This window comes from Nicotiana tabacum, chromosome 17 (genome assembly GCF_000715075.1).
Source record: "Nicotiana tabacum cultivar K326 chromosome 17, ASM71507v2, whole genome shotgun sequence".
NCBI lineage: Eukaryota > Viridiplantae > Streptophyta > Magnoliopsida > Solanales > Solanaceae > Nicotiana > Nicotiana tabacum.
In genome coordinates this window covers 63,721,095-63,737,476 of record NC_134096.1, presented here as the reverse complement: position 1 = coordinate 63,737,476, position 16,382 = coordinate 63,721,095, and the positions used below count along the sequence as shown (strand labels likewise).

Sequence of the window (16,382 nt, the reverse complement as noted above, 5' to 3'; positions counted from 1 at the left end):
TATCCTTTGACATAACTAACACTCTTAACCTAGAAGTTGGAGATTGAATACTCTCAGTTGACGTGTAACTAAAAAAAAGTTTAGAAAATGTGACTGAAATTAAATTGATCCAAAAGTTACAAAATCTAGTTCTTTTTCTTCATTTCCGCACTTAGTGAAGTGCTAGAATTACAAGTTATCCTCAAAGAAACATATAAAACTCAAAAACTATAACCAACATTACATTACAACGCAATTTGATATTTAAGTCTATTCATATAAGCAAATAATTGGGTGAAATTCAAAAATAGCCAGATTTACAAGTGATAATTGAAAAATAGTCACAGTTTCAAAAGTAATCGAAATTTAGCCACTTTTCATGTAAAGTTAATAAGTCTGAATGAAAACACTGTTCAAAATCCGAAAAATATTCCAGCATAATATACCGGAGTTCGAATTTTTTTACATGTGAACTTCCAGTATAATATATTGCTCCAACATAATATGCTAGAAGTTTATACACATGTACTCCAATCTCCAGTATATTATGATGAAACTTTTCGTGTGCTGGAGTTCTAGCATAATGTGCTGGAAGTTCATACACAAGGTGCACCAATCTCCAGTATATTATGCTTGAACTTTCTGTGTTACAGCAAAATAGTGGCTATTTTTCAATAATTTTGCAAACGCTGACTATTTTTCATTTTACCAGTCCGAAAACTGGCTAGCCCGTGCTAAATTTAGGATAATTAAACCCATGATCTTGGATTCTTGATAACTCTACCTTGCCAATTAAATTGGGCCTTGTTGAGAGTTGCAATTGTAGCAAAAGCTCGGACGTATAGCTAAATATAGATTTGAGCTCAATTGGGTCATGCAAACTCCAAACAAAGTTCACGCTTCTTTGATGGGTACAATCGTGCATATTACTTTGAATAAGTAGACATGACACCAGGTAGCCTCTTTTAACATTCCTACTTAAAACATATTTAGTTTTTAAAATTTTAGAAGTGTTTAGCTCCTGCTGTTTTTTTTTTTTAAAAAAAACAACCATTTTTAAAGCTTTGAAGTGTCATAGCCTAACTTCATATCGGAAGGCTTAAAGTTTGAATTGGGAATCAAATTCGGCTATTATTTAAATTAAGGCTATTTGTGCACTTCCTGAATAAGTGGCTCAACTAATTCGATCCTAGAGCACTTTAGTTTCCCGCCCAAATATTTCATCTTCTCAAAAAAATCAAAACTTTACGCTCCATCTTTTTCTTTTCTGTTTCCTTCCAAATTGGTTAGCACTTCGCTAAGAGTTCTACCGAAGTTTACTCTCTTAACCGGTGGTCGATACAGTCAAACTTTTCCGATCTGTCGACCGTCATCTCCGTGCAATTCGTCGCTGGAAACAGGTAGTGTGTGTAACCAGTGAAAAATAGGTGTAAACATGGAATCGCCGGTCGCCAATAATTTGACGGATGAATCTCCTCGTCGTGGATCTAGAACTCCAAGGCTATTCATTAAAGAGATGGTCATGAGAAACTTCAAATCTTACGCCGGCGAACAGCGTGTTGGCCCCTTTCATAAGGTTAGGGTTTATTTTTCTTTAGAAAAACTCTGTTTCTTTGTAATTGAATGTATAGGAAATTAAATTCGTGTTATTTTCAGAGCTTTTCGGCAGTTGTTGGTCCTAATGGTAGTGGCAAGAGTAACGTAATTGATGCAATGTTGTTCGTGTTCGGAAAGAGAGCCAAACAGGTAAGATACGAGTAATTTAAAAGCAATTTCAATGTTTTGACACATATAATTGTTGAATTGTGTGAACCGTTTCGTCTAAAATATTGTTGTATTCCATGAATTGTTTCATCCGAAATTTAAGCTATTAGTATTGGTTTTAACTGTTTAAGCTTTTAGACTAGTTGATTCACACAATTCAACAATAGTAACACACTACATTGATCTTGATACACAATTGATATATCATTTCATCATATATAACCTTTTTCATCGCAAAAGCAAGCATTAGCTATGCTACTGAATTCGATCTACTACTAAATGCTGAAACTTTAAGTACTAAATAGCCATTATAATTGCTTCAGCGGGTTGAATTCCAATTTAAAACTCCTACTCTTAGCTTGTTAACCTGGCGGTTATGGAATATAGTTGTGTACAATGGCGTAAATATTTTGCGTTTTCTTATTTGATTGTTAACTATGCAGATGCGTCTTAATAAAGTCTCAGAGCTCATCCATAATTCAACTAATCACCAGAATTTGGAGAGTGCTGGCGTGTCTGTTCATTTCCAGGAGATAATAGATTTGGTAACTTCTTGTTTTCCTCTTGATGAAATGGCCATTTAGAGTCGCAGTTTAACTTTTCATTTAAGTGTTTCATTTTTTTGTTTAAAGGATGGCGAGGCATATGAAGCTGTTCCTGGAAGTGATTTCGTGATTACACGTGTGGCATTCCGAGATAATTCCTCTAAGTACTTTATCAATGACCGGTCAAGTAACTTTACAGAGGTCACCAAGAAACTGAAAGGGAAAGGTGTCGACTTGGATAATAATCGGTTTTTGATTCTGCAGGTCTAAATTTTTATCACTCGCTTGAAGTTAACTTTGTGAATATTGTTCGATTATAAGGGGTTGAGGTGGTTGGATTTTTGCAGGGTGAGGTTGAGCAAATATCACTGATGAAGCCAAAGGCACAAGGTGCCCATGATGAAGGCTTTCTAGAGTATCTAGAAGATATTATAGGAACCAATAAATATGTTGAGATGATTGAAGAATCATTTAAGCAGTTAGTTCTCAACCCATATCTTAAACACTGTTATTGTTGCTACGGTGTTGATATTTTTGGAACTGCCTAAGAAAGTTCAAAACATGTTGTAATGGCTGATTTGAAGATCCTGACAACTTGTCCTGAATCTGTAACCATGTTCTATCAAGAATAAACTTTTGGCATGAATATGCGATGAGATTTAATGTCAAAATTCTTTTAAGTTTAAGCATTGAAATTGGTGATATCTGCCTAGTTATGTGATTCAGCTATTTTTTGCTTTCCATCTTGAGAACTCATCCTGTTGTCCTATACATGCATTTGGAGTTTTCGTTCTTGCAGTTATATCAGTTAATTTAACCTAGAATGAATCACTGCTCATTGAGAAGAGTATGTGCCCAAGAAAGTGCATTCAATGTTTCTAAAACATGCATTTACTATTTCTTAATGCTCTTGTAGGCTAGAATCCCTCAACGAAAGAAGGTCTGGCGTTGTTCAGATGGTCAAGCTAGCAGAGAAAGAAAGAGATAACTTGGAGGTATATTTAGACCATTATAAGATTCCTGTTTCCTTAAGATTACAGAAAATTAATTATACTATCTTGGCTTCATTTGTCAGGGTGTGAAGAATGAAGCTGAAGCCTACATGCTTAAAGAATTATCATTGTTAAAATGGCAAGAGAAAGCAACAAATTTGGCCTTTGAAGATAATTCAGCTCGAATTTCAGAGATGCAGGAAAACATTTCTGGACAGGAAGAGAACCTTAAAATAGAGAGGTGGGGTCTTTTCTAAACAAAGGTTGCACAAATGCAAACGTTTGTGTGTTATAATGAAAGCTAGTGGAGCTAATTACTGACTTATTTTAGGGAGAAAATTCGAGAAAGTAACAAAACATTGAAGGAGCTTGAAGCGAAGCATTCAAAGCATTTTAAAAAACAAGAGGTATGGATAAGAATTGCATATATTCTTTGCATCTTCTTAATATAACCAGAATAGGATATTTGTTGTTTCCCTGGAACTCTGCATCTGTTAAATGTTTTGGTTTTAGAAACTCGCATAATGTTATTCTCCTACTCATTGATTTTGAAAAAAGAATCTTGAGCACCTTGCTTTGAATCCCTTTTTTTGTTTGAAATTTTAGGAGCTTGATAACAGTTTGAGGCGCTGCAAGGACGAGTTCAAGGAATTTGAGAGGCAAGATGTAAAATACCGAGAAGATTTAAGTCACCTGAAGCAGAAGATAAAGAAGCTTAATGATAAAGTTGATAAGGTATCAAAAACTGAAAGTTGCTTCCCAGAAAAATATAGTAAATGTATGGGAATACGAATAACTGTCAGTTTCTGTTTGATTAAGGTACATCTCTTGTCTGTTTTCTTGAATGTTAGGATTCCACAAAAATTACTGACCTAACAAAGGACTGTGAGGAGGCAGCAATTCTGATTCCAAAACTGGAGGAAGATATTCCCAAACTACAACAACTTTTGGTGGATGAGGAAAAGATCTTAGAGGAAATTCAGGATAATTCTAAAGGTAGAGTATCTTCAGCCAGGATTGTTTATGGGTTTAAGTTTATGATACTTTGAAAGTTGTTTTGCTAACTCATTTTGCAGCATGTTACACAATACTGTCTGGTTTTGGCAAAATTAATGTGCCTCTTATAAAAGCGAGCCTCTTTATGTTGTTCTTTAGTAGTACATATGTGATGGTATCATAAACAGCTGGTTTCCCCATTAAGGTTTCATATTTCCTTTTTCATAGTATGGCATCCCTTCTTTGTTGGTTTTCCTTAGACTAAATCTTTTTGCCTTGATTAATTGGCATCATTACTTTTGATGTTTTTTGCTGGTGAGTTAGATGTTGAATCAGAAAAGTTGGTGCACAGAATTAGTTTTTTTTGTTGCATCAAACTGCTCATATTTTTCCATCAGTTTTAGCCTTAGGCATATATAGTGGTCTCATTCTTGTATGATGTTGGCGAATAGTTGAGACTGAGGTTTTTCGAAGTGAGCTTGCTGATGTTCGTGCTGAACTCGAGCCTTGGGAAAAACTACTAATCGAGCACAAGGGAAAACTTGAAGTTGCATCAACTGAAAGTAAACTTCTGACTGAAAAGGTATTTTGCCAATTTACAACATCTAAGGTTGTTCTTTCTTATTTATTTCATACCCTGACAACTATCACTGTAATTTGGTTCACGTATCTCTTAAGCAATCTGCATTTGTCAACTAGAGCAGCAGGAAATCTTTTACTTCGAGCTGCTTTTACCAATATGAAGGAGTCGGTTCACGTCAGTAAATTATACTGTCTTCCTGTACTCGTCCGCATGGTGTTTGTTTCTTTCAAGATTAGGCTGTGAAAGTGCGGGTGAAAAGATTTCCCAGTAAAATCTGGTTAATCTCGTAGTACATAATTGAACTTCCACTCGAGTACAAAACTGATCCATGCCCTCTAAAATTATGTTCCGGGCAGAGCTTTATACCTCCGAATACATCTAAGATGTGGGGAAAAAAACTCAAAGCAGCTTTGGGCTTGATGAGCAATGTAATAAGTTTATTGGCTCAATAATGGCCAAAAGTTAGTGGTCAGGGTATACAAACTGAAAACTTAGATATTTGCAAAATACTTTTAATCTATGTCTAATTGAATAATCTTAAGATGTGAGGCAATATCAAGCCCTAAATGCATTCGGCTGGTTGATAAATTTCATATTTATAATTGTTTTCTTATGTTAAACCGCTGCATTAGTTAAGTTTGCTGTAGATTATGTCATTTATTGGTAATTGCTGTTTATTTATGTCAGCATGAGGCTGCTCGTGCTGCTTATGTGGAAGCTCAAGAGCAGATTGTGGAAATACAGAAAAGACTAGAGATGAAATCGACTAGCATAAATGACGCCAGGAGTGAGCTTGAGAATCTGAAGCTTAAAGCATCTGAAGCTCGAAATCTGGAACAAGTATGCATTAGGGGTCTGCCATTTTTCATTTTTGACCATTTTTCTGATGTCTTCAGAGCGCTCATGATGCATCGAGTGATTGCAGGAATGCCTTCAAGAACAAGAAAGATTGATTCCACTTGAACAAGTTGCTCGACAAAAACTTTCCGAGCTTTTATCTGTAATGGAATCTGAAAAGAGTCAGGGATCAGTTCTTAAAGCAATATTGCATGCTAAGGAGGCAAATCATATACAGGGTATTTATGGTAGAATGGGTGATTTGGGTGCTATTGATGGTTAGTGTTTCTGGTTCTTGGTTAATACTTGCTGATAGTCCTTTGATTTCATGTATTTTCTTTCATTTGGAGGCTAAGTTAATGAAATTACGGGGCAAGCTCCTGCATTAGATTTTAGTGGTGATGAGTAAATGAAGCTGGAAAGTCGGGGATAATTGGGGGGGGGGGTGTGTGGGGGGGGGGGTTGCTGCTGCTGCAATTTTCTCCATAGTTGCACTTACCACTATTTTCTTGGACATTTATTTTCGCCACTTGCTTACGTTACTATAGCACGGTGTCTCTGCTGATAATATATTAATTTTATATAGTGCTTTAATCTGCTTTCATTCAACTTTTTTTTTTTTTTTTTTTCCGTTTCAGCAAAGTATGATGTTGCCATATCAACCGCTTGTCCTGGACTAGACTATATTGTAGTCGAGACTACTGCAGCAGCCCAAGCTTGTGTTGAGTTACTTCGCAACAAAAATCTCGGTGTTGCAACTTTCATGATTTTGGTAGATTCTCCTCTTAAATTAAGTGGTTGCAGATAACTTTTTGTTTGTTTGTGATTGGTATGGTTTCTTTCTATCATGTAGGCTTCTCGGCTCCTTGAACAAAGAGATGTAGGAATAAAATATTTTCTGATTTCAACAGTGTCTCTGATTCCGTATTTGTGTTATGCAGGAAAAGCAAACTGCTCATTTGCCTAGAATCAAACAGAAAATAAGCACGCCAGAAGGGGTTCCACGCCTTTTTGATTTAATTAAGGTCCAAGACGAGAGAATGAAACTTGCATTTTTTGCAGCACTAGGAAACACAGTTGTTGCCAAAGATATTGATCAGGTGAGGGTTAAATAACCGTACCTTAGAATCTTCATTTGTTTTTCATAAACGGGATATTGTTTTGCAAGGATATCTCTAGTGAAGAATTCTCTATGGTCCGTAAACAACAACACCAACAACCCAGTAAAATCCCATAAGTGGGGTCTGGGGTAGTGTGTATGCAGACCTTACCCCTACTCGAGGGGGTAGAGAGGCTGTTTACGAAAGACCCTCGGCTTAAGACGTCGAAAAGAAACACTATATCAGTACCATCAACAGAAAATCAAGAAATAATGACAACATCATAAGAACCAGAAAATAGATAAAAAGCAATAACAATAACCAGTAAATAAAGCCCGACGCAATGAAAACGGAGAATAGTGTGAACACAACATTAACCACTAGTAGCCGGAGACACAACCCTATCAGACTAGCCTCACACCGGTACGAAGTAGAAATTAAAAATAAATGCTCAACCACCTCCTAACCTACAACCCTAATGCGCGACCTCCACACCTTCCTATCAAGGGCCATGTTCTCGGAAATCTGAAGCCACGCCATGTCCCGTCTAATCACCTCTCCCCAATACTTCTTAGGCCGCCCTCTACCTCTTCTCGTACCCGCCAAAACTAACCGCTCACCTCCTCACCAGGGCATCTGGGCTTCTCCTCCGTACATACCTGAACCATCTAAGCCTCGCTTCCCGCATCTTGGCATCCATAGGAGCCACGCCCACCTTCTCTCGAATATCTTCATTCCGAATCTTATCCAACCTAGTGTGCCGGCACATCCATCTCAACATACTTATTTCTGCTACTTTCATCTTCTGGGTATGTGAGTTCTTAACTAGTCAACACTCAACCCCATATAACATGGCCGGTCTAACCACTGCTCTATAAAACTTACCTTTGAGTATCGATGGCACTTTCCTGTCACACATGACTCCAAATGCTAATCTCCTATACGGTGTGTGACATCCTCGTCGATCTCCCCATCCCCCTGGATAACCGACCCAAGATACTTGAAACTGTTTCTCTTGGGAATGACCTGTGATTCAAGCCTCACTCGGTCACTCCCATGCCTGCCTCTCTCGGCTCCGCGCTGAACTTGCACTCTAGTTATTCCGTCTTAGTCCTGTTCAACTTGAAACCCTTAGACTCAATGGCCTGTCTACAACCTCTCTATGGTCTGTAAACAACTGAGCAATAAAAGTTACTCCTAATAAATTCTTCCCTTAATTCCAAAATGGCAATCAGCAAACAGATTTACCCAGAAAGTATGACATGAAATTTTAAGTCTGTTACTGAGATATCTATGCCACGTTGGTATATTGTCCATGGAGTTCCATAATTCATCAGAAGCTGTTGCACTAAGCTCTGTGCCTTCTGTTACTTTGCAGGCTACACATATTGCCTATGGTGGGGACAAAGAATTTCGGCGTGTTGTAACTCTTGATGGAGCCCTTTTTGAAAAATCTGGGACGATGAGTGGTGGTGGGGGTAAGCCACGAGGTGGGAAGATGGGCACATCTATCTTAGCTGCTAGTGTTTCTCCAGAAGCTGTGTCCAAGGCGGAAAATGATCTTTCGACATTGGTTGAAAGTTTGGAAAATATACGGAGAAGAATTACTGATGCGGTGAAGTGTTATCAGGCCTCAGAGAAGGCTGTTACTCAACTTGAGATGGAATTAGCAAAAAGCGTCAAGGAGGTCTGAGCTGCCCCTGGAGTTTTGTTGTTCTTGTTATTATTTTCTTCTATTCCTTCTATTTTGCTCCTGCATCATAAGTTAACTGAAGTTTTTTCCTGAGATAGATTGACAGCCTAAAGTCCCAAAATAATGATTTGATAAAGCAACTGGATACCTTAAGGATTGCATCGGAACCCAGCAAGGAGGAAGTTAGAAGATTGAAAGAACTCAAAAAAATAATGTCTGCTGAAGAAAAGGAAATGGACAGGCTTACACAAAGTTCACAACAGTTAAAAAAGAAGGTAAAATTATGCTTAATTTCGGCACTTCTGCAAGACACTTCTGTAATTTCTTAAAGCATGGCAAGTGGCAAAAGCTGCTTTAATCAAGTTTTAATTGCTTCAGGCTTCAGAACTTCAGAATAAAATAGAGAATGCAGGTGGTGAGCGCTTGAAAAGTCAAAAGGCAAAGGTTACCAAAATTCAATCTGTAAGTGAACATTGACCTTGTGCATGTTGAATTGCATACTGGACACAATTCATGCTACTTTTACTTTTATTTCTTATCCAGGACATTGATAAAAAAGGCACAGAGATCAATCGTCACAAAGTTAAGATAGAAACAGGACAGAAAATGATTAAAAAACTCACAAAAGGGATTGAGGAATCAACAAAAGAGAAGGAAAGACTGGTTGCCGAGAAAGAGAAGTTGCTTTGCACTTTCAAAGAGATTGAACAGAAAGCTTTTGTTGTTAAAGAGGACTATAATAAGATACAGGAGGTAAGAAAATATCTGCATTTACTCCCGGCAATTCCTGATTATACAGGTTAAGTTAAAATTCTCTATAACTCTCTCATTTTTTCCCTTTAATGTCTTTTCTTGATTTTCTAGCTTATTGATCTGCACTCCAGTGCTCTGAATGATGCTAAAAATGAGTATGAAACTCTGAAGAAGACTGTGGATCAATTGCGTTCGACAGAGGTTTTGTGCCAGTCTTTATAAAGTTTTCTCGCTTCTCTATTCAATGGGTTTCTAACCCACTGCAACTAGAACTGCAGGTGGATGCTGAGTACAAGTTACAAGATATGAAGAAGGTCTATAAAGACTTGGAGCTCAAAGGGAAAGGATATAAGAAAAAGCTCGATGATTTGCTTGTTGCTATCTCAAAGCATATTGAGCAGTAAGCTGGATTTCTTTCAGCATGCTGACATCTTACCATTTTCTGGGATGCTCTAGCTTTTATATCTATCTAATACAGTTACACTCATCCTTTGTTTGTATCATTGTCAATACATGTAATTGTTCCTCTTGGTATAGGATTCAAAAGGACTTGGTGGATCCAGAAAAGCTTCAAACAACTCTGAGGGATGGAACTCTTGTTGAGACTTGTGATCTTAAGAGAGCTCTAGAGATGGTTGTGATTCTAGAAGCACAACTGAAAGAGATGAACCCAAATCTCGACTCAATCTCTGAGTATGCATCAGTCGACATTTATATGCAGTGAAAACTTGTAGCATAACTGATTCTCTTGATATACCTATGCTAATGATGTCCACTGTCACCAGGTATCGGAGCAAAGCATCTGTGTACAATGAGAGAGTTCAAGAACTAAATTCTGTTACCCAAGAGCGCGATGATATAAAGAAGCAATATGACGAGTGGAGAAAGAGAAGGCAAGTATTGTTTAACGTTAGAATGTCTGTTTCAACTTTTGGATGCCTCTGCTTCTTTGCTTCATTAGCTTACAACATTTGTGATTAATATTCAGGTTGGATGAGTTTATGGCGGGTTTTAATACCATATCGTTGAAGCTCAAAGAAATGTATCAGGTCCTAACTGAACTTGTCTTCTTCTTAGAAAACTTTCTACTTCTGTCACTTGAGTTGAATGTCATCTACACGTTGAGAAGTGTTGTTTGTTCTAGACTGATGAAGTACATATTACAGCGCAGCCAGGATATCTTGTTGGTTAACCTTGTGATTGCAGCACATCTGCTGGTCTTATAATAGTAGATATAAATCCTTGCTCTCAGGGCTTTGGCTCAACGGCAAAGGGTAGTAAAATTGGGGATGCGTGTCAGACAACAAATCACGAGTTCAAAACCTAGCTATTGAACCTAGTATTTAAGTGATAAAGGTAGAGAGGCAGACCCATCCACCAAGTTTCAAAGTTAAAAACAGTGGATTTCTCTATTATAAAAGAAACACGGTGGATCTTATTAGTTTCAATCTTTTCTTCCCCCCACAGTACTTGAACTTTTCATCATCATAGAGCTTGGCTTGCATTTCTGCTGATTGATATTGTTAATAGTTGTATAATATAAAGCTCATTAAATAATAAGTACATCTGGTGATGAATTATGGAACAAAATGAATGATGTTTCATAGAATTTCATATGTTTAGAGAAATCTCTAGCAATTGGGTTGATGGGGATAAGGAAATACAATTTTATTAAGCGATTATTCCTTGAACTACACAAATATCTTATCGGTAGTTTAGTTTTATAGTTTATGAGCAAAGAATATTGTGTCAATGTAATGATAAGAGAAATTTCTTTGGAATGGTAGACAATCATATTTAGTAGAAAGTAAAAAGGAGAAAGAAATAGAAACTAGACATTCAAGTTATGGATATTCACAGTGAAAATTCAGATAATAGTACAAGAAATAGTTAGATAAAAAAATCTCTTAAGTGACTAGAAAAATTACGAATTCTTAACAGACTTTTGTTTGCATTACTTACTTTATCATTAATATTTCTATAGTGATCGTGCTTGTGATTTGACATTTCAAAAATTTATCCCAAGCATATAATGGGTGGGGGTTCAAATTCATATAACACAATTGATTGACATAAATATTCAAATTACTCACATGCTTTAAAGCAGGCAGAATTTTATGTGTTTGCTTACACTAATATTACAAACATTGTGGCCGTCCCTAGATGATCACCCTTGGAGGTGATGCCGAACTGGAGTTAGTGGACTCTCTTGATCCGTTCTCTGAAGGTGTCGTTTTCAGTGTCAGACCACCAAAGAAGAGCTGGAAGAATATTGCTAACTTATCAGGTGGTGAAAAGGTAAGTCTCAAACTTATGTGTTTGGCTTTGGTTTGACAGGTTATTGCAACTGTATAGCAAGCAACTCTTATTCATATAACGTCAATTTCTAATTTCAGACCCTCAGCTCACTGGCTCTTGTTTTTGCACTCCACCACTATAAACCTACTCCACTTTATGTAATGGATGAGATTGATGCTGCTTTAGGTATGTTTTCTTCATTTTACATTGGCCAATTTAGAATGGTTAAATGATACACTTGTCACTCATTGATTGTGTAATGATTTTCGAAGGGATTTATAATGTCCCAGGCTACTTTACCCATTACCTTAAGGTTTTAGATTGGGCGCTCAAATCTTTTACATGGTATCAGAGCCAAACTTTGGTGATCACGTTAGCACAATTGCTTTCTCTCCTTATATTATATTTGTCTGGGCTTCGTTCTTTCAAATCAGCCAATCTAGCCACTGATATTGCTCCAAGCCCATTTATTAGCTTGTTGAGCCTAATATTTCTCCCTCTAGTTCAGGCCCACTTCTGTTGAGCATCCTCTCTCTAGTTTTAAAAAGATCTTCAATCCATGTGTAAACTGGTTACTGATAACCAGTTTACAGGCGTGTGAGGGAGTTAGAAAATACACTTGTCCCTCATTAGTTGTATAAGAGTTTCCGGAGGGCCTTTAATGTTGTGGGTTACTCCACCCATCATCTTAATGTTTTGAGTTGATGGAATTTCTTCTTGCATTGCTGCTGGTCTCCTAATTCTGAAATTGGTTTCATTTATTGATGGCCGCATATCAGATTTTAAGAATGTCTCTATCGTGGGACATTATGTGAAGGACAGAACAAAGGATGCACAGTTTATAATCATAAGGTACTGCATTTGAGGTTATGCGATTCACATCAATAAGAAACGAGCTGTTTCTCATTTTATTTTTGATACCATGCAGCCTTAGGAACAACATGTTTGAGCTGGCTGATCGGCTTATTGGCATCTACAAAACAGATAACTGCACAAAGAGTATCACCATTAACCCAGGAAGCTTTGTAGTTTCTCAGAAAGCTGCTTGAGTTGGTTCAAGAAATACTGATAGTAGAAATCCCTATGTTTCAATCTCTCCATGCTGCTAGAATAGTTCTCTGTTCTGTATTTTTGTGTGCAGTATTGCTGTGTATATTAGTAATAACTATCAGACAAACAATACTTCTGATATGTTCAAAAGATGTTCAGTAAGTGCCGATCAATTGGTTCAGTTTCGCTTCATAATTGATTTCGGGCATAAAATATAATGCAGCAATTCTTATGCCTTGACAAGATGAAATATTTCCCTTTGGGATTTGATGTATCAGTATAATAAAAATTGGCAACTGTTAAATGTCTATAGAAGATGACATTTTCCTTTAGGATTCAACTTATAGTGACAGTAGAAAGAAATTTTACACTATAAGTATAATTTGTCTTGTGTAATCAATTGCTTGGTTTATTTTTAGGTAATTGGTTTCATTTATTATGAACAATTATTTTTAAATAACTTGAAATCATGAAAAAAATATTTTCAGTGTGCAAACTTCTTTCCTTTTACAGTTAACATATGCAGACATTCGGCATCATAAAACCAAAATTCAGGCAACATCTTCCAGGACAGACTAAAGAAACCTCTGTAAGCCATCAGGCAAGTCACCACAATTATCGCAAATAGTTATATCAAGATATCACTGTAAAGTATGGCACTACCATTGAAGCTCATCGAAGTTGACAAATACAAGGGCAGCTTCATTTTTCAATCATTGGCTCTAAACTCCAAATGCACCACCCCGGTCATATCTTCAACACCAGGAAAAATACATGCCAAAGGCTAACAACATTCTTTTGAGAGTTGATTTAAGGTAATTCATGCTTATATTTGCAAAAGCAACTAAATAAAATTTAGACAATTTGACCGAATTACTCAGAAGATTAGAATTGGTACACACTTTTGGAACGAAGAGATGAGGGTGTAAATGGAACAAAGTGACTAGCTCCGCGTCCAAATTGCAATACTTACGAGTGATATGATTTATTCATAATATTAGAAGATTCAAAATGTTATTAGCACACTGTTTAGTGTTTATCATACTGGGAAATGAGAATTAGGAAGTAATTGATCTCGTGGAGTTGAACGGCCAAGTGATTGATACCCTACTCCCCAAATTTTCAAAAGTCTACGCGTGATTTAGCAAGGGAAAATATCGTATACATTATTATTTTTGACTTTTTAACTTCAATTATACATGATTCTTACGTACTAAAGTTGTTGTCGATACTCCTTCTATTCCATTTTATATTATATATTGTTTGTTTTAATATATTCAAAAAATAATGATATATTTTAATTATTTTTTTACTTTAAATTTCTCAATTACCTTTATCAAAGACACGTTTTTGTATGCACAAAAAAGATCATAACATATTTAAGTCTTAAGAAAATAAGTAATAAGAATATTCGTCAATGTATCCGGGGAGGCCCGACGAGTTCTGTGGCCTAAAGCCAAACTTTATGAGGGGCCTTAACTTTTTTTTAAAAAAAATTATTTATTTATTTGAAATCTATTTTTCTAGCGTTTCTTAGATACAAAGTTATTAATAATTTTTTTATAATCAATAACTCCTAATAAGTCTTTCTTAATTGACGATATAACTAATCCATTTAACCTTCTTGAGACATTGTTGATCTTAGGTAAGATTTTATTAATTTAATTTTGAAAATTTCTTTTTGCTGAAGCGACGGTAACAAGAGTTATTACAATTATTCCATAAGTAATATAGCCATTGAAAAAAGAATCAAATCTTTTTAGTTGACTGAGTGTATCAATTAAAAGTTATCTTCTAATTGTACTATTTTTCTTAATATTTTTAATTCCGAAAATAAATCTAAACCATCAATATCCAATTGATTATTATGCTTTAGTGATCTCAATTTTTACCGCTAAATTGAAAACCAAAAATATTTTCATATACTTCGAATTATTCAAATCTATTTTGAAGTGAAAAAAATAGCCTTGTTTACTATGCATAAAGTAATCAACTCCAAAGGACTCTTCGAAATATTTTGAGATTTTATTATCAACATTCTCATCAAATTGTTACTTCCTATATATCATACACTTTTTACGAAATTCGGGTTCGATATTCATTTTAAGTGCAATTTTCGTGGCAGAAATCATAGCAGTTGTAAATCCTTCTTCTCTATACTTGTTAAAGAAAGAAATCAAACTTTTTTACTTCACAAAAACTTTTTTAAACTTATACATAGCCCATTAGGTGTAACAAAAAATGCCCCCCACAAATATGGGACCTAAAGTGGTTGCTGTATAAGGTAAAATATGATATGACATATGGCTGACTAAAAGGAAGACACGTGGAATCTAAGATGGGATGACTGAGGAACGAATGCAGCCGCTGTGCTTGTTATTTCATCTACATTCTAAGGCTAAGTATTGTGTATTTCTTCGATTATTATATTATTTCAGGATCAAATTAATTCACTTGTCTAGTAACTACGTATAAATTCAACTGTACCATTTTACGGATAGATAGTTTGGCGCCTACCATGGGGCCTTGATAGCTGTGCAATGAAATCGACCATTGCCTTTTTTACTAATGTGTTTTGACTATTTAGCCTTAAAAAAAAATCGCAAAAATGACAGATAACATCGTTAACGATGCACACAACCCTGAAATTCGAGGGGATCAACCTCATTTCGAGAACTCAATTAGTGACATCCACAATGTGGGGAATGATGCCACGCCGGTGCTGTAACGATCCGGTCGTTCATTTTGAGTATTACAACCCCGTTCTCCCATTTACTGCTCAATTTATGCTTTACATTTATTATGTGACTTGCCAAGGGTAATTGGTTCGGGTCCGGTGAGGTTTTGGAATGAATTAGAACACTTAGTTCTAAGGCTTAAAGCTTAAGTTAAAAAAGTCGACCGGATGTTGACTTATGTATAAACGACCTCGGATTTGAATTCTGATGATTCCAGTAGCTCCGTATGGTGATTTTGGACTTAGGAGTGTGTCCGGAAAATTATTTGGAGGTCCGTAGTGGAATTAGGCTTGAAATGGCGAAAGTTAAATTTATGGGATGTTTGACCGGGGGGTTGACTTTTTGATATCGGGGTCGGAATCCAGTTCTGAAAATTTTTATAACTCCGTTATGTCGTTTATGACTTGTGTGCAAAATTTGAGGTCAATCGGGCGTGATTTGATAGGTTCCAACGTCGTTTTGTAGAAATTGGAAGTTTAAAAGTTCATTAGGCTTGAATCTATGTGTGATTCGTGTTTTTAGTGTTGTTTGATGTGATTTGAAGGTTCGACTAAGTTCGTATGATGTTTTAGGACATGTTGGTATATTTGGTTAAGGTCCCGAGGGTCTCGGGTGAGTTTCAGATGGTTAACGGATTAGGACTTAGAAGAAAAGCTAAAGTTTCTGCCATCTGATGCAATCGCACCTGCGGAAATTACATCGCAGGTGTGAGCTCGCAGAAGCGAGCCTTCCATCTCAGAAGCGCAAGGGCGCTTGGTGAGGCAGCTTCACAGAAGCGGGCAGCTCCTCATAGAAGCGATGCCACACATGCGGCTCATGTTGCACAGAAGCGCTGGCGCAGAAGCGGGAGGACGGGCACAGGTGTGGGTAGGCGCGCAGGTGCAATGGAATTTTCCACATCTTCGAAGGCACAAATGTGGTCCAAATTTCGCAGAAGCGAAAACCCCCGAGCAGTACAAAAATAGAGGGGTTCCGAGCTTTTGCCATTTTTGGGCATTTCAAGCACGGGTTGGGCGATTTTTGAGCGATAAATCACGGGGAATCTTGAGGTAAG

The 16,382-nt window shown here is 36.7% G+C and overlaps 1 protein-coding gene across 1 annotated transcript; it reads left to right on the top strand.

Moving 5' to 3' along the window:
- The first annotated feature begins 924 nt into the window (after positions 1-924).
- Positions 925-12,832, top strand: LOC107783886 (structural maintenance of chromosomes protein 4-like). The gene is made up of 28 exons (XM_075234392.1): positions 925-1,555; positions 1,636-1,725; positions 2,187-2,288; positions 2,376-2,552; positions 2,636-2,766; positions 3,205-3,283; positions 3,364-3,521; positions 3,612-3,687; positions 3,887-4,015; positions 4,132-4,276; positions 4,729-4,859; positions 5,547-5,699; positions 5,785-5,974; positions 6,335-6,468; positions 6,638-6,796; positions 8,175-8,483; positions 8,588-8,764; positions 8,868-8,951; positions 9,033-9,242; positions 9,354-9,443; positions 9,521-9,642; positions 9,780-9,935; positions 10,028-10,135; positions 10,231-10,291; positions 11,406-11,540; positions 11,639-11,726; positions 12,320-12,392; positions 12,469-12,832. The coding sequence occupies exons 1-28, from the start codon at positions 1,415-1,417 to the stop codon at positions 12,587-12,589; spliced, it is 3,729 nt and encodes a 1,242-aa protein (XP_075090493.1). The 5' UTR covers positions 925-1,414; the 3' UTR covers positions 12,590-12,832.
- Positions 12,833-16,382: the final 3,550 nt, after the last annotated feature.